The sequence below is a fragment of the Chinchilla lanigera genome, unplaced genomic scaffold (assembly GCF_000276665.1).
Source record: "Chinchilla lanigera isolate Chin_1 unplaced genomic scaffold, ChiLan1.0 scaffold00071, whole genome shotgun sequence".
In the NCBI taxonomy this organism is placed as follows: Eukaryota; Metazoa; Chordata; class Mammalia; order Rodentia; family Chinchillidae; genus Chinchilla; species Chinchilla lanigera.
In genome coordinates this window covers 2,395,347-2,412,400 of record NW_004955472.1, presented here as the reverse complement: position 1 = coordinate 2,412,400, position 17,054 = coordinate 2,395,347, and the positions used below count along the sequence as shown (strand labels likewise).

Below are 17,054 nucleotides of genomic sequence, written 5' to 3'. Positions count from 1 at the left end.
AAAAAAAAAAAAAAAAGAAAGAAAAAAGAAATTCTTCTCTGTAGGGAGCCAAGCCCACACACCCTGGCAGTGGACAGGCTCTGCTGGCAGTGTTCATGCTGCCCAAGCGGCACAAGCTCTGCTCCTTCCCAGCCCAGGACAGAGCTTCAGAGACCCGAGGAAGTGCCTCCCCCTTCTCACCGTACACAGCCACGCTTCCTCCCCCCTGTGCCCCTGGAAACGGTCCAGTTCCCGTGCCTGCCCGGCACACTTCATGTCACACCAGGCTGCTCATATCCTACGGGCTGGTCGGCCGGACCCTCACGGGCACAACTGCGTGTGCAGACAGAGCCAGGCTCTGGAGCGAGGCCCATGTGCAAATCCTGCGTCTGTCTCAACAGACTGTCTCACTCTTTTGTTTTGGTCTGTCTTTGTCTTTTCAACCCAGGGACTTCCCATTGAACCACATCCCCAGTCCTGCTTTTATCTTTTATTTGGAGACAGGGTCTTGCGAAAGACAGTAAGTTGCCCTGGATGGGCCTGAATGTGTGATCCTCCTTCCTGGCCCCCCAGTGCTGGGGTCCTGGGGGTGTGCCTCCGCCTCTCTCCTGTCATTCAAGTGCCCCGGGAAGTGGGACCCGCAGGCCCCTTACAGGGGAGTGACACCAATGAGGGAACAGGAAGTTGAGAGTGCAACAGAGGGGTCACATGACCCCTCAGGGAGGTCGGGATCTGGGTGGCCCTTCAGCGCTGCTCCAGAGACAGGGGATGGGACCTTTGTCCTCGCAGCAACACGTCACCGGCTGTGAGCTGTCTCTGCGGAGGGGATGCACGTTTGCGTGAGGCAGCACGTCCTCCCAGGGTAATTCCCAGGAAGGGACTTTCCGTGAGTCACCGACACCCTAGCAGCTGGGGAAAGGAGTGTGTCAGTGCTGCAGCGGGCTAGTAACTGAACGGTCATTGTCACTGTCACTGTCATTACTACATGGGACACAAATTCCAATGGGACCTAGTGAAGAACAGTCACCTCTCTACTTCCAGACTTTCTGTGTTTATTTATGCAATCCCAGGTCACATAAACTCATTCCAACTTCCTGGGAGCACCGCTGTCTGCGGACCAGCCATCCTTCCAGCCTGAGCAGTGGCTGGGCCAGGTCTCCAGAGAAGGAGGAACAGTGAAGATCCCAGAGTGGGGACGCCCGAGGCCAGCACGGCTTTTGTTTTGTATGTTAGGGACTGAACCCGGGGGAGCTGAGCTACATCCTCAGCTCCTGCCTGGAGCTTGCAGTCCTCCTGCCTAGCTCCCGAGTAGCTAGGATCACAGGTGTGCACCACCACGCCCAGCTAACATCGCCTCCTTCTTGCTTTTCTGTCTTTCAGCAGTGACAGTGCCGTCAGGAAAGCTCATCTCCTCCAGGATGGTAAGGCAGCTGCTCCCTCTCCCGCCCCTGCACAGGAGTCCTCTCCCCCACGCTAGGAGACCAGTATCATTCTTCTCCACACTGTCGCTCGGTGTCTTCAATAGCCCCGAACTAGTGAGTGGCCTTCTGAGCCCCCAAGTCCCCCGGACGACCTCCCGCAGTGTGGGGGCCCGGCCCTCGTCACCACCCGAGCCTGACTTCAGAGGCCTGTGATCTGCCCCAGCCTGGTCCCCGAGCCCCTCTCCGTGAGCGCCCCTCTAGGCGTGGCAGGGCACAGTACTTTCCCGGCTCCAGGCAGAGTACACAGGCCACGGGATCCAGGCAGGAGAGGCGCCCTTGCGTGCAGAATGACCCTGTGCAGTGCCAGCCTCCCCAAACACACCTACCATTCCTCCCCTCACGCTGAGAAGGCAGACACAAGGCGCCCCTGAACCCTGACTCCACCTCGGCTGGGTCTGGTATCTCGTGATTCTAGGGCAGTGGCACTGGCGTCCTTGGGACTCTCAACCCACCGCTTCAGTAGGTGACTGAGAAGCTCACGGGCCCCTTGCCAAGCACAGCCTCAGCACATTCCCCACCAGCTCGTCAGAGCCTGGTTCCATTCCCCTGGTGCCAGCTAACAAGCCAAACACAGTACTTTCCCTACAGGAAGTCAGAGGCATTCGTAAGTCCGACCAAGGGAGTCTTGTACATCTTTGACACAAATATACAGTGTAAAGCGTGAAAAAAACCAAACACACAAATGCTGTGAACTATTTTTACTTTTATAGTTACTGTAAAATGATGGTACAGTACAGCACAATTGTAACTAAACTACTTGCACTTTTACAGTTACCTTAAAATAGGTTCGGTGTGGTCAACAGCTGGCACATGGGGAACTGCAGGACTGGAGCGGGGAAGGGGGGGCGTCATCTGACGAGGAAGAAGAGCGACGACTCAGACATCACTGGGTCGTTTCTTCTAGGGGGCAGACAGGACGGAATCCATCAGAACCCCTGTGTCTTCAGCTCAGGTGCGAATGGAATTCCAGCCTGCTCTCCATCTCCTACCTGAGCTGATGACCCCCGCCCCGTCAGTAACTATGGCACCGCGAGGTCCACTGCATCTGTGAGTTCAGGACTCGAGCGCTCACTAGCTAGGGACTTCCTGTACACGGTTTTCATCAGTCCCATGTGAAGGGCACATTACTGTTTATGATTTTTAATGAGGAAACTGATGTTCAGAGAGGGGAAAGAGCTCGTCCAGGTGTACGTGGCCCGTCGTGCAGAACCTGTGGAGCCCAGGCCTTAACTGCTGCAGCACAAGGCCTCCCTCACCTCCCCCGACCCTCGCCCCAACCTGCCTTGACTAATTTCGGAGTCTCAGGCGTGGCCTGAAACCCTTTGAGACTAAGCCTCAATTAAGTTCCCCGCCTCATTTTTCCAGGCTTCCCTGACTGTTCCGCCTTCCCGCCATGCGCCTGATCACGCACGCAGGCCGGGGCGAGTCCAGGAGTCCCTGGCGAGAGAGGCCTCTGGGCATGAGAGCGGCTCTGTCTCCTGGGGTCCCCCGGTGGACCAGCGGAGGAAGTTCTAGCTAGACTCTCTGAGAGTGTGTGAGCCAGTCCCCAGGAGCTTGCGGGCACGAACTCACTCCACACACATACACACACGCACACGTCTGGATGCTCACACACCTGGGCTCAGCAGACACAGGTGCACACTTATATGCACACCCAGCCAAAGGCACACATATATGGTCACGTACACACAGATGCAAACACACTCTGGGGTCCTGGGTGACTGCTTTCAGGTTCACTGGATTCAAATGAGCCTTCCTCAATCGGCGTCCCCCTTGCCTCTCAGGCTACAAGAAGGGCCCCCAGGGCCCTCCCCACTGCTCCTAAACCGGAGTCCCCTCCCTCCTCTCTCTGTCCCTCAGCCCATCTGCGAGAACATGGCAGAGCCTCCAAACTGTCCCCAGACACCTAACCTCATCTGCGGCACCGACGGGCTCACGTACAACAATGAATGCCAACTCTGCTCGGCCCGCATGTAAGTGCCCCCGCCTCGCTCCGGGGCACACAAATCTGAAAGCAGCAAGACTGGACTGGCCTCTTCCTTCGCCCACACTTGGCCTGAGAAGTCTTTCAACCGTAACCTCTAACAGAATGAGCCTGCCTAACTCAAGGAAGGTGTAAGGTTCTAAGCAGAAAGCAGCAGCACACTTTGGTGGGCATAGAAACCCGTTTGTTTGAGACAGGGTCTTGCTATGTAGTCCAGGCTGTCCTTAAATTCACTACGTAGCCCAGCTGGCCTGGAGCTCAATCCTCCTGCCTCAGCTTCCCAAGTGGGGGCGTTACTGGTATGTGCCACACCTGGCAAACCCTGGGTTCTTTTCCTTGTTCCGCTAGGAACCTCATTTGTTCTTTCATTCCTCAAGCCAAGAATTAACTGAGTACCTACTCTGTGCAAGCCACGGAGGCTACAGTAGAGCACGGTCAGATAAGACAGTATTACTGGCCCGCAGCACAGCGGGTCGAAGGGGGAAGCCAGGCTGATGGCAGCTATTTACAGCACAGAATGCGCAAGGCTCAGGTGGGACGCAGGGTGCCGCGGGAGCAGGGAAGAGGCCAGCCAGGGAAGACTGCCTGGAGGGCGGTAACACCTGCGCACAGCCCTCAGGAGGGATAGGCAGAAACTAGTGGAAAAAAAAGGGAAGATAACTTCAAGTAGAAAAAAGGTACATGGAGAGGCCTGGGAGGGAAAGAACATTAGGACAAAGGAGAGTGCAGGAAGCCTGGACAGGCCAGTGTAGTTTAAGGGAGAAGGAGGCGGAGGCAGTGCGTCAGCCCAGTGAGGTGAGGGCCAGAGCGTGACCTCAGTTCCTCAGATCATCTGCTTGATCTCAGTTTCTCCACCAATAAACCCTCAGTCTAAAGCTAAATGAGATCATGGAAGAGAACAGATGTAGCTTGTATGCGGAAAGATAAGAGGGACGTCACTGTCCTGGCTTTTAAAAAGATCATGATAAGTAAAGACACATGGCTAGGCGACCCGGTGGGTAGAAATGACAGGCTCGGTGTGTGCTGGAGGGGCAGGGCAGCGGGGGAGGCGTGTTTCTAATTTATGGGCGGCTGATGGGATGGGGGCTATGGAGACAAGAGCAGCAGCTCTGGGGGCGATGCTTGTGCACAGAGGGGCCTCTGGTACATCCCAGCGCAGATGTGCGACAGGCAGGGACAGGCCGGGCTAGAGACTCACAGCAGCCGTCAGCATGCAGTGGTGGCTGAAATCTCCCAGAGGGAGGCTATGGAAGGGGCAAGGTTATAAAGGATGTACCCATGGACGCCTGGGACGGTGATGGCGAACCTTTTAGAGCTCTCAATGACACAACCGGCCCGCTGTGGCACACGTGCCCTCCGAGCTACCCCATTAGTCCATGGGCGGGGTTCAGTGTCCATGACAGCTCCCACACGTGCCTCATCCTAGTTTCCTGTGATTCTAGAAAAACCAAAAAAGACATCCAGATCATAAAGGATGGCACATGCTGACCCCAAAGGAATGCCTTGAGCTGTGAAGCTTTACGCTGAAGAACAGCAGTGGGTGGGAAGATGTGATGTCAAATAAAAGATCAGCCCAATCAGCAATGTGGACCACTGTCTTGGGAACTCAGGAGGTGGCTGCAGACCTCGCACTGCCTGCCCTGCTCTGAATCTGAGGTGCGGCTCCTCTCCACCCCTCTGGTGCTCCTCAGCCCTGTCCTGTGTCCCCTCAGAGGTGTCGGTATCTTCTGCCTAACGGAGAGGTCAGCCTCTCACACTTCTCAGCGCTCCTGCCTGCCCCGGCCTGCACTGAGGACAAGGGTCTGAATGAGACAACGCCCTTCAGGTGTACGGCTCTGCCTCACCCACGCCCTCCACGGCTTTCTGCCAGGCTGTGCGGGCACTTGGAGTATGCAGACAGCTGAACACAGCAACTTAACACGGGCACGGTACACAGGCTGTGTACACAGTACAAGTAAACTACTTAGCGTAGTATTGAACTAGGTCTTTAATATTCAAAACCACAAGCAGCCCCAAGCCCTCTGAGTCCCCCGCCCCTTGCCACCCGGACTGTCACCTGGAAAGCCCTGCATCTCTCAGTGTCCCATGTCTAGGGACTCCTGGCACAGGACTTCCAAAACTACTCTGCTCTTTAAGTTGGCATCTACTGGCTGGTTGACATCAGACACAACTCCAGGCACACACAGCACACACGCACTCACACAACAGCCCACAGCATCCAGAATCCCAGGGAGACCCAAGTTTACAGGTACATGCCAAAGCCCATAGGAGGAGCCCTTAACAATGGTGAATGTGTAGAGGCCTGGCCAGATGGGAGCAATTTCACACAACTCGGATTTCTGCCCGAGGGGCAGAACAAGTAGGAAAAGCTATGTGAAAACACACATCAAAGAGGAAAGCAGGGCAAGGAAGGAAGGAGCCAGCATTCCCTGAACCACTAAAATGGAAACACCAGAAGAACTGTTGCTGATGGGTTCGCAGGTGACAGAAACTAGGTCCTCTATAGTCCCTATTACCACTGTTGATGAACTTGCTTCCCACCTGCATATGAGTGATGCAGGGTTAAGTTTGGCTATGAGAGGCTAAAGAAAATAGACCTGTGTAAGCTGGGCATGGTGGCGCACACCTGTAATCCCAGCACTTGGGAGACTGGGGCAGGAGGACCGGTGCGAGTTCGAGACCAGCCTGGGCTCCAAAGTGAGCTCAAGGCCAGCCTGAGCTGCATAGCTAGACCCTGTCTCAGAAAGACAAAAAAAAAAAAAAAAAAAAGAAAGAGAAGAAAATAGACCTGTGCTCCTATACTGTGACTCTGCCAACCTCACAATACTATCTCAAGATCCAAAACAGCTATTCCAATTCCAGCCATCACATCTATATTCTAGACCACAGAGAGGAGGAAACAGCATACCACTTGCCACTGGAGACACACACACACACACACAAACTGAAAGCTTAGAACAGTGGCCCACAATAACTTCTAATAAAATGAGGCCCAGCCAGGCATGGGGCATAAGCCTGTAATCCCAGCTACTTGACCTGCTGAGGTAAGAGGAACAAATATGAGGGCAGCCTGGAAACTTACCGATACCCTGTCTCAAAATTAAAAGTAAAAAGGCTTAGAATGCAGTTCACCAGTCTGGACTACACAGTGAGATCCTGTCTCAAAAAAAAAAAAGAAAAAGAATGCGGTTCAGTGGCAGACCCCCCTAAATTGCTATAGCCGAAGGCCTCACAGATGTTATACATAAAAGAGACAAGTAGTGAACTATTAAAGTTGAGGCGGCTGCGCCCTGAGCCTCGTCCACTTGTCTCTCTACAATCTCCTGGTCTGAGGTCTAACCCAACCCTAAACTCCTGGGACTTCAGTGAATTCCTTTCTGCCAGAAGAAGTGGGCCTCAGGTGGCCTGGAGGGAGCCAGTGTCCTGGGCACTGCGGCAAAGAATGGGGTGACATCAGTTGACCAGTTTAAGAGGGGTTCCACCACACACAGTCACTCTCAGCTTTAACATAAACTCTGACTAGAGGCACAAAAATCTTTTCCTTCTAGCTCATCAATCAAAACCAAAACACTATGGCTAGGCATGGCAGCACATGCCTGTAATTCCAGCTTGGGAGGCTGAGGCAGGAGGATCTTGATGAGTTTGAGACCACCTTGGGCTACAGAGTGAGTTCAAAGCCAGCCTGTACTATATAGTGAGACCCTATCTCAAAACAAAAAAACAAAAAAACCCATAAAACAAAACAAAAACACTTTTCTGCTTGATGACAGGCACACAAACTGGTGTTTAATACAATGGTAGAAATCCACAGAACAGGAATAGTTCCAAAGGAAATGTAGCTGTCAGAGAGTACAGTTAACACAAACGCCATTGAAGTTAACGTGTATCACTCCTGAGAAGCTTCTGGAACTTCATGCCCTACCTATTTTACTCCTTCTGGCTCCCCTTCCTTGCCCTGTCCAAGCCACGGTTCCGGCTTGATTTCAAATAAACTCAATCAACACTAGGCTCTAAACTTCTGGAGATTTGCTTGGGGACAATGAAGTCCACGCACCAACCACAGGTGCCATCCCAGGAATGGCCTTGGGTATCTCAAGGCCTGCGGCTGGACAGGGTCATTGGGAGGTGAGGACAAGGTCTTTAAACCAATAATCTCTCCAGATGTTCTAGAATGAGGTCACGAGGGAACTGTGAATTACCTGCGTGCCAAACATCTGATGAGATGCAATTTCCTGATGACTCTGGTTTTATAACTATTGCAAGGTGAAGAGAGCCTTTATGTGTGTAAAGACCAGGGCGCCTTATAAACCCAGCACTAGCACTAACCAGCCCACAGGAAGCACCTGGAGCTCCAAAGAGCTGGTAAACGTGGGCAGGGAGATCCTTTGCAGAAAAAGTAGTGCTGGACAGCACAGCCGCACAGAGGCAGAACAAGGAAACAGAGACCAGCTCTACTTAAGGTTGCAGAGACAGTGCTTTTTCATTGAGAACGGGTGTAGGAGTAGGAGAACTGACGTTTGGCCGGCAGCCTCTGGCAGCTCTGGAGAAACTGGCGGATCCCACTGCAGAGAAGGCGAGCAGTGTGCGGCTCCTCAGGGCAGCAGAGCCTCTCCCCACCGCACCTCACTCAGCAAGGGCCAAGTTTGTGGACTGCAGCCGCGCGGTCTCCTGGCAGATGTTCTCCTCCACGGTATCACACTCAGCCAGGAACGCCTACAAGACGGACACAGGCAGTGAGGGGCTGCCAGAGCTAGCCAGCCACTGCCCATCCTACCCTTGGCCATTCTGGAGCCAGGGCATGGGGCAGGGACGGGCACCCAGCCTGGGCTCCAAGGTAAGGCAAGGGAGGGAGAGGAAGTGTAGACCTAGGGATTCTGACCGCATTCTAGGCCAGTAACTCCCAAAAAGGTCAGACACAGGGAGCCTGCCCTCAGAACCACAGTTCCGCAACCATACAACTAAAGGGGCCCCGCAAACATGCACGGCGTTAGCACTCTCTGCTCGCTACTGGATTTCCTCCTTAAATAATTTAAACTTAAATGTAACTATAGGGACATGAAGCGGACTCTTCTCTGATGCTCTGGGTTCATGCTGATAAGGAAACAATAACCAAAAAGTCCCATGCCATAACCACATTTCTACCCTGCTCTACTCCGAACAGATAAAGCCATACACAAACAAATCAGCGCATTACAATTTACCATGGACGACCACACCACTCACCTGAACCTTTTTCACCAAGCCCTTCCGTTTTAGCCTACTGTCTTTGAAATTTTCTGGGAGGATCTATGGAAGAAAAAGTTGCCATATGAACAATCTTCAGTGACAATGACATAAAACATATCAGAAACACAACATACCAAACAACTTACTGATGTGAATGAAATGTGTATTTTTAGGACCGGTACCTCAGGCCGGGGATTTAGCTCAGCAGCACAAATGCCTGCCTGGCAAGTGCAAGGCCCTAAGTTCAATCCCTAATACCAAAAAAAAAAAAAAAAAAGAAAAAGAAAAAAGGACCCATTTCTCTAGGTCTGTAACCTCCACAGCACTTTCCACAGCTCTTGTCCCCATAGGAGGAACTTTGTTCATAATGGGCCATGAAAAACTGATTGACCGGGCATGGTGGCACACACCTGTAATCCCGGCACTTGAGAGGCTGAGGCAGGAGACCACCGATCAGGGCCAGCCTGGGTTACACAGTGAGTTTCAGGCCAGCCTGAATTACATAGCGAGACTGTCTCCAAAAACCAAAAAAACCAACAGACTCTCCCCACCACCACCAAAACTGATCTGTAATACACTTTGTTCTTTCACTGTTTCCTATGTACGGATGCTATGCCCTGGCTAGATCATGTGCCAGAGAAAGTACTTCCACTTCTTTTTTATAACCCACCCCTCACCACTGTCCAGGGAATCCCAAGTCCAGAGTAGTTCACTCTTCAGAATAAAGAATAGGGCTAGAGATACCATTACTGTCATCTGTAAAAGAGAACCTGGGGTCAGCTGATTCAACAGCCTCACAAGACCTGGGTCTGGTAGAATTCTCTGTAGGAAATGAGCTCAGTGGAATCATTAGTCATCTGAGTGCCAGGGAAAATGAAGCTGTTTCTTTGACCATGAGACGATGGAACACTTGGATCCCAGGCTTCAGAATTACAGACTTCAGTTATATACATATATATACACATACAGACATACCTGAATAAGATCAAACATTTTATATATATATATATATATATATTTTTTTTTTAATATGACAAAAGCCCCTGTTGGTGAGCTGTAAGTGCCTAAAGATCAGGAGCTAGCCTCCTTTGCTGTGTATTCATCCAGGACCAAGCATGCTGTCTGGTAGATGTTCAACATCCTCAAGTGTTGGGTTTGCTCAGGACATGAGTGTGTTACTGAAAGAGTGAAAGTGACTGAGAACCGCCATGGAAAACTAATTCTTCTGAGCTGAATATGTATTTACCATTGCGTCAATCTCCTCCAAGATCTTCATAAACTGCTCAATGGTGGCTTTTACTCTCCTATCAAGTTTGCAGAGGGCTTCAGCTTGCAAATCCTTGGCCAGAAAGCCCTATGGAGGAATAAGGCATTACCAGAAGGGCTCCTTGAGGCTGATGGGAAACTCCCCGCCACGGCGCTGATGAAGTGGTCACACCCTGAGTCTACCACTGCCATAACGGACCAGGCCGCATCTCAGACCGAGGACTTCAGCTCTTGGGAAAAGCACAAAGGCTGGCCTTCAGCCCGTCCACCAACTCTGTGAGGCTGCAGGTGTACACCTGACATAAACCATGAGGCTTCAAACACTTCCAGAGGCCTGGCTCTGATGATGTCCCCATCCCAGGTGTGCACCTGCACACGGGAGGCAGACAAAAGCACAGGTTTTAGGGTCTGACAGGCCTGTGTGTGAATCCTGACTGCAGTTTACTGGTTTGTGCCTTACAAGTAATTTTTATTTTCTGTATTAGTACCAATATGTTTATTTAAAATTTCCATATAGCTGGCGTGGTGGTACATGCCTGTAATCTCAGCACTTGGAAGGCTGAGGCAGGAGGATTACAGCAAGTTTGGGGCCAGCCTGGGGTACAAAGTGAGTTCAAGCCAGCCTGAACTACATGGTGAGACCCTGCCTCCAAAAAAAAACAACAAAAATATTTGTATATAGGCATAATTATACTGAAAACACAGTACACACCCGTCATGTCATAAAATGAGGGAGGGAAAAGTGGTCTTGAGCTATTCCTAATCTTTACTGGGCTTTGGTAACCCACCTGTAATATGAGAAATTCAATAGGATGACTCCCACCCCTAAGACACCTCACTAAAATCAAGCTCAACCTGGACCTTTTATGAATCAACAGAATGTTCTTTGCTTTGCCAAACACAGCACAACACTCTGGACTGCAAGAAGCCACCTGTTCTGTTTCAGACGCGACATAATTCTAACCTGGCAGATGCGATGCTGGCTGGGGTCTGACACAACAGTGACAGCAACACCTTTTTAAAAAAATAACACTTTAAAAGTATTTTTTTTTTTTTTTTAAACAGTGCTGAGATTGAAACCAGGGCCTTGAGCATTTGGGGCAAGCACCGTACACTGAGCTATTCCCCCAGCCCTAATAAACAATTTTAACTCTCACAACAATCCCGAGGGGGAAACATCATTAACACATGACAGGGCCATCATTTGTACACTGGGCAGCCGGGCTGCTCTGATCCACTGGTGACACACGTATGACTGTCTCATTGGGTGGCATGTGTTAGTATCAGTACCAATATGGTGTTGGTACTAATGATTAGTCCCATCAGGGGTTATAAGCTGCCAGATGGAACAGTTGTGCCTATACCACCGGTGGTTCAAACTGGTGGGAACGTGTAAATGCTCCTTTTTACTGGTGAGAAACTTGAAATAAAGACAAACTTGTCAACAATAAGAGAAAAGGCATGACTTGGGGATGTAATCAGTGGTAGAGAACTTGCCTAGCATGGGCAAGGCCTTGGGTTTGATCCCCAGCACTGAGAGGAAAACAGGGACAGAGACAGAGAGACAGATACCAGGATCTGAACCTAGGGAGTCTGACTACAGAGCCTACCCTCATACCCACGCATTATATCCACAAAATCGTTATAGAAGGTAGAAAGTCAGAGTTCATGAAGGATGCTACCTGCTGGATTCCAGTAAGTTCTTTATTCAACTCTTTCAGGTGGTCAGCTATCTTTTCCACAGACTTCTCCAAATTTTTCAACTTCTTTAGTTCAACTTCTTCCTCTGGATTGCTCTAAAATGAAGTTGATAATCACCAAAAGCAGAAGCCTCTGATGGGAAAAAAAATCTGACTACAGTTGGGCTAACCCATTCAGCTAGAGGTTGTAACTCTGCTTGGAAAATAAATCAAAGGTTATATATTAAGGTTTCCTACCTAGGAAGACTCCAGTGTGGACGGGAGGAAAGTGTTCAGTAAACACTCTTACGGCGGGCCTGACAGCTGGAGCTCAGAGTCCAGCCCACTGAAGGGCCAGATGCAGCTTTAGCTCCAGGCTCACCAACAGCCTGTGCAGAGGCTGGAGGGCAAACAGATTACACTGAACACCTCTGAGTTCAGAAGGATTCACCTATTCTTTTAAATGGAATTTCTAAATGCTGCCCTCCAACTGAACACACCTATTTAATATGACAATGACAATGAATACTTTTTTTCAGTAGTAAGGGGGATTGAACCCATGGCCTTCACATTGAGCTATATTGCCACCACCTCCCCTTTTAAAAATTTTTTTATTTTAAGACAAAGTCTTGCTAAGTTGCTCAGGCTGGTCTCAATCTTGCGATCCTCCCGCTTGGCCTCCCAGGGTCTGTTTAATGAACGCTATTTAAGGAACACGTTCACTGAACACTCACCGTGTGCCAGCACTATCCTAAGCATATTACCTGTATGTTCTTCCTAAACCTTACCACAACTCTAAAGGCATGTTGTTTTACAGATGATCAAGCTGAAGTTTACTATAGTAACCTAAAGTCACACACGCAAACAGTGTAGAACAGACTGGAATTCAGACCAGCCTCTGTATTTGCTGGAACAAACGCAATGGAAGTCTTACAGCTTCTTCAGACTCGACCCATGGCTTCTGCTGCTGTTCATCCCCATTCTCCCTGCCCTTCAGCAAGAAATTCAGAATATGTGGCCTTCTCTCACCTAAACAACTGGTAACCAGGGCCATACACTTCCTGCTTTGTTATACTGTCCTCAGTTGTTTTCTTCTTCATGGCCAAAGCCTGAGTCCCAGGCTCCTGGAGATTCCAGGTCCGGATTAGATTTCCTTCTGTTTTGCTAATCTCTGCCCCTCTCCACTCAGCCACCTCAAGCGAAGGAAGGGAACTTCATACGCTCAGCAGCTCTACTGTGCTACTTGGTCACGATGCTTTCTATCGCCTTAGGAGCTGCTGCCTTCACCTGTCACCAACTGAAGCTTCTCCCACCACAGTTGTTTAGTCTGAACCTTTCTAGTCAAAGTTTTCCTCGGGGGAGATTCCAGTAACAGCGGTGGTTAAAGAGAGACAGGCTCTCCAATCCTTTTCCACTTTTTTTGAGATAAGGTCCACTAAATTGCTAGTTTGCCCAGGTGAGGCTCAAACTCGCAGTCCTCCAGGAGTGATCAAACTGAGCTAAATCCAACAAGCTAAGGCTACCTCAGCCTCCAGAGTGCTGGGACCAGAGGCGTGCACCTCCACACCTGGCTCACAGTACCTGCCACTGAGGCAGCACAGTGGCTTCTAATTCTTATCCAAATCAACAAGAGCAGAAAGGTACAAACAACAGAACAACAAAATTGGTAATAGTCACAATCAGTGACTATTTTTCTTAGAGAAGTGTTTTGCCAGTGCAGAATCTGGGCCCCCAGTTTGGCCTTCTACACAGAAACAAGTATAAAAGACTTAGTCATTTGATTCTGTGGAATTCATGTGGAAAAAGTAGTTTACCTTTTCTCCAATTAACATGACTCGGCAACCATTCTGTATTCCAAGTGCTGACAATGGCATCTCCATTTCCTTCAGAGATTTTCCTGAAAAGAGAAGAAAAGTATGTCAAACTATAACAATTGTACAACAAAGGAAATATCAGCAAAGATACAGGAAACAGACAAACGTGTTCACTAACAAGATGATGATGAATTGGTATAACCTTTTTACAAAGTGTCTTGACCCAAAAATTTCACTTGATATTTATCCTAAACAAATAACAGGACATGTGCCTACACAGCAACTATTACACAGTACAATCTTTTTTTTTCTTTTTGCAGTACCAAGGATGGACCACAGGGCCTTTATACTAAGCTACACCCCCGCCTTTTTAAAATTTTTTTTTGAGACAGTGTCTTAGTTATTTTTCTCTTGCTGAAACAAAATATGCAACACCCAAAATTAAGGAAGGAAAGGTTTATTTAGCTCACAGTTTGTGGAGGTTCAGGCCACTCTCAGCTGGCTCCAAGGCAGGGTGGCACATGGCAGAGGAGCAATAGTTCAGGGTGGCAGAAGACAGCAAAAGCAACAAAAGCCAGAAAGAGAGGAGAGAGGAGGACGGAGAAAGAAAGCCTCTTTCCCTCCCTTATATTGTATGCAGGCTCCCCACCCCACGGCAGGTGCACAAACTCTAGAAGCCCGCCCCATGACCTCGTAAGACTTTGGGGGGACATCTAGACACAAACTGTAACAGACAGGCTTTCACTAGGTGGCTAAATTGTCCAGACTGGGCTCCAACCTGCAATCCTTCCATCAGTATGCACCACTATGCCTGTCTTGGTACAATCTTGTAATAGTGAAAAACTATGAAGAGCCAAATACTCAGGAATTGGGGGCTGATTAATCATACATTTGTACAGCAGACTTTGTAGGCATTAAACTTATTTTTTCAGGATACTTCAATCACACAATGAATGTTGATGACCCAATGTTATAAAGAAAAAAATACTACCAAATGTAGGGGTTAGAGATTTAGCTCATTGGTAGAGTACTTGCCAAGCATGCATAAGGTCCTGGGTTCAAACCTTACCAATGCAAAAAAAAAACAAAAAACAAAAAACGTTATAAGGGACTTTACCCAGGGGAACATTTTCTTCTTTGTGTTTTCTTCTATTTTAGAATATGAATTTCTTTCTTTTTCTTTTTTTTTTTTTTTTTTTTTGGCTTTCTGAGACAGGGTCTCACTATGCAGTTCAGGCTGGCCTTGAGCTCACTTTGTGCCCCGGCAGGTCTTGAACTCACAACAATCCTCCTGCCTCAGCCTCCCTGAGTGCTGGGATTACAGGCGTGTGACACCACGCCTGGCTCTAGAACATGAATTTCTGTTGTCTTTGTAATTCAGAAAATACAGTCTCACTATGTATTCCAGAATGGCCTTGAACTCATTATACAACCCAGATTACCCTCTAACTTGCAGTGATCCTCCTGCCTCAGTCTCCTGAGTGTTGGCCCACCCAGAAAATGTTTAAAAAAAAAACAAGGAGATGCACTATCAATATAAATAAAAATATTCTCTATTATTAAATTCTTTATAATGACTGGTACCCAGTGAGGTAAGCCTACCCCTATCAGATTATCAGAATAATGGATTTCTATGGAAAAAGGAAGGCAGACGGGTAAGGAAGGGGTGAGTCCTAGTGGAAATCAACATCATCCAATGGACCTGCTACATCAAGGCCCCTGGTATGTTTATTCAAAATTTTCTCTGCGTCTGCACAACACCAAGCACTGGAAACATAAAATTATTCTTCCCTCATGGAATGTTATCCTAACAGAAAAAAAGATGTTAAGCAACTAAGAAAATTTCAGTACAAATTATGCAGAAGTTGTAGTGCACACCATGTGAACATAGAGGATCTAACCTAGCTAGGGAAGACTGCCTATGTGCTTTATCAAAACTGATGAGACTTCGGGGCTGGGGATTTAGCTCAGCGACACAGCACCTGCCTGGCACGTGCAAGGTCGTGAGTTCGATTCCCAGTACTGAAAGAAAAACAAAACACACACACATACACACACACACACACACACACACACACAAAAAAAAAAAAAAGAATGGTGAGACTTCTACCATCATGCCAGTTTAAACCTGATACCTGTCCAAATGCTTGAAAAATCCAGTACAAAGCAGGTCTTCCCTATTTGTTGAACAAATGAATGAATAAACACTGTCCCAGTTTGAAAACTGAGTTACTGTAGGGTTAGGTAGTTTTAAATGTTCCCTTTAGCCAAAGAAACTCGAAGCTAGAAGACAAATACCTACCCTTAAATATGAGCTTTTGAAAAGGCAGTGGAACCCCCCTGGCCTCTTCAACAGCCTGGGCCAGGTCTTGGACAGTTGGTTCAGTTCTGCCCTGCTGAGCAGTAACATGAAGGTCCTGCTTTTCGCTGCCTGGTCAGAAATAGAAAAGCATTTAATGAATACAACTCCTTCACATAAACCAGTACTGAGAGACACTTTATTACATTTATTTTACCCAGCCTTCAAGGACCAACTATGTTACTCCAAGATGCCTTCCCCGTCTGCTTAGCTTTCCTCTCATGATCTGCTCCAAGATTTCTTTCCCCTCTATCTTAAGAACAACTTCAACCATAGCTAGTATTTTAAGCACTTATGCATGAGACTTTACAAGACTCATTTCATACATTACCTTATTTAATGCTCAGAGAAGCTCCATGAAGTAGGTACTACATATTATTCTTTACTTCACAGACAAGCAAACTGCAAGTTCAATTCAGTTAGCACTTGCCTATGGCAACTAGTGGACTAAGATTCCAAAGCCATTTTTCATCACAAGCTATCTGCTTGTGACCTGGCTAGCCTATACTTTATTGTATTGGTTTTGTCTCCCTTGCTGTAATGTGCAAGAGACTGTTTCTTCCAAGACTCCCATCTGACACAAACCTAGGTACATCGCAAACGGTGAGCAGTAAAGAAAAATACAGTCAAACAGCAGTGAATATTTTTGAAGCACAAGTGCTGTTTTCCAAGAAGGATACAAAACAACAACAACAACAACAACAAAAAAAAAAAACAAGAAGGATACAAAGTAAGTGGCTTATGTCCATGCATTACACCAAGTTCCATGATGCTGGTGGGGGCAGGAGTCACCAACTCTATTTACAGAGAAGGAACCACAGGCCTAGAGAGGAGAAATCCACAAGGTCACTCAAAACTGGAGGAGCTAGAATCCTGGTTTCCAGATTCCAAGCCGCTCCCGCCTCCTGTGTGGTCAGGAGAAGCCTCAGGGACTCACTGGAGAGTGTGCTAACTTTGTTCAGCTGTGTGTCAACTGCAAGAGTACCAGGGAGCATGACTGGACGCACGGCCCCCTCCAACAGTGGATGTGCGGCACCCGCGCAGCCCACCACGTTCAGACTCATCGCACACGAATGTGTCCACACACACTGCAGTTGTACACAACGTGACCCAAGCCTGACACGAAGACATGCAATAACCGCGCGAGCACACGAACACACACGACCGGGGACACGATGTGCCAGCACGCTCCGACGTCGAGGATCCAACAGCTGGCCAGAGACAAACACAGCGGTCACGCGGAAAGCTGTGTGACACAGGCGCTAG

At 48.7% G+C, this 17,054-nt stretch overlaps 2 protein-coding genes across 4 annotated transcripts in view; one reads left to right on the top strand and one right to left on the bottom strand.

Moving 5' to 3' along the window:
- Window positions 1-6,122, top strand: part of Spink4 (serine peptidase inhibitor, Kazal type 4) — a 9,390-nt gene extending 3,268 nt beyond the window's left edge. The window contains exons 2-4 of one of the 2 annotated variants that reach the window (XM_005401107.2): window positions 1,360-1,400; window positions 3,321-3,433; window positions 4,887-6,122. In XM_005401107.2, the coding sequence (XP_005401164.1) occupies window positions 1,360-1,400; window positions 3,321-3,433; window positions 4,887-4,932 (200 nt within the window). In that variant the 3' untranslated portion in view covers window positions 4,933-6,122. Of the gene's footprint in view, window positions 1-1,359; window positions 1,401-2,149; window positions 3,434-4,886 lie in introns of those variants that run through there. The other variant, XM_013522954.1, reaches the window with a different exon arrangement.
- A 1,079-nt stretch (window positions 6,123-7,201) lies between these two features.
- Bag1 (BCL2-associated athanogene) overlaps window positions 7,202-17,054 on the bottom strand; it is a gene marked incomplete in the record, with an annotated part of 10,883 nt that continues 1,030 nt past the window's right edge. Inside the window, 6 exon segments of one of the 2 annotated variants that reach the window (XM_013522952.1) lie at window positions 7,202-8,157; window positions 8,668-8,730; window positions 9,917-10,024; window positions 11,619-11,732; window positions 13,430-13,512; window positions 15,732-15,860. In XM_013522952.1, the coding sequence (XP_013378406.1) occupies window positions 8,068-8,157; window positions 8,668-8,730; window positions 9,917-10,024; window positions 11,619-11,732; window positions 13,430-13,512; window positions 15,732-15,860 (587 nt within the window). 2 annotated transcript variants of the gene reach the window in all.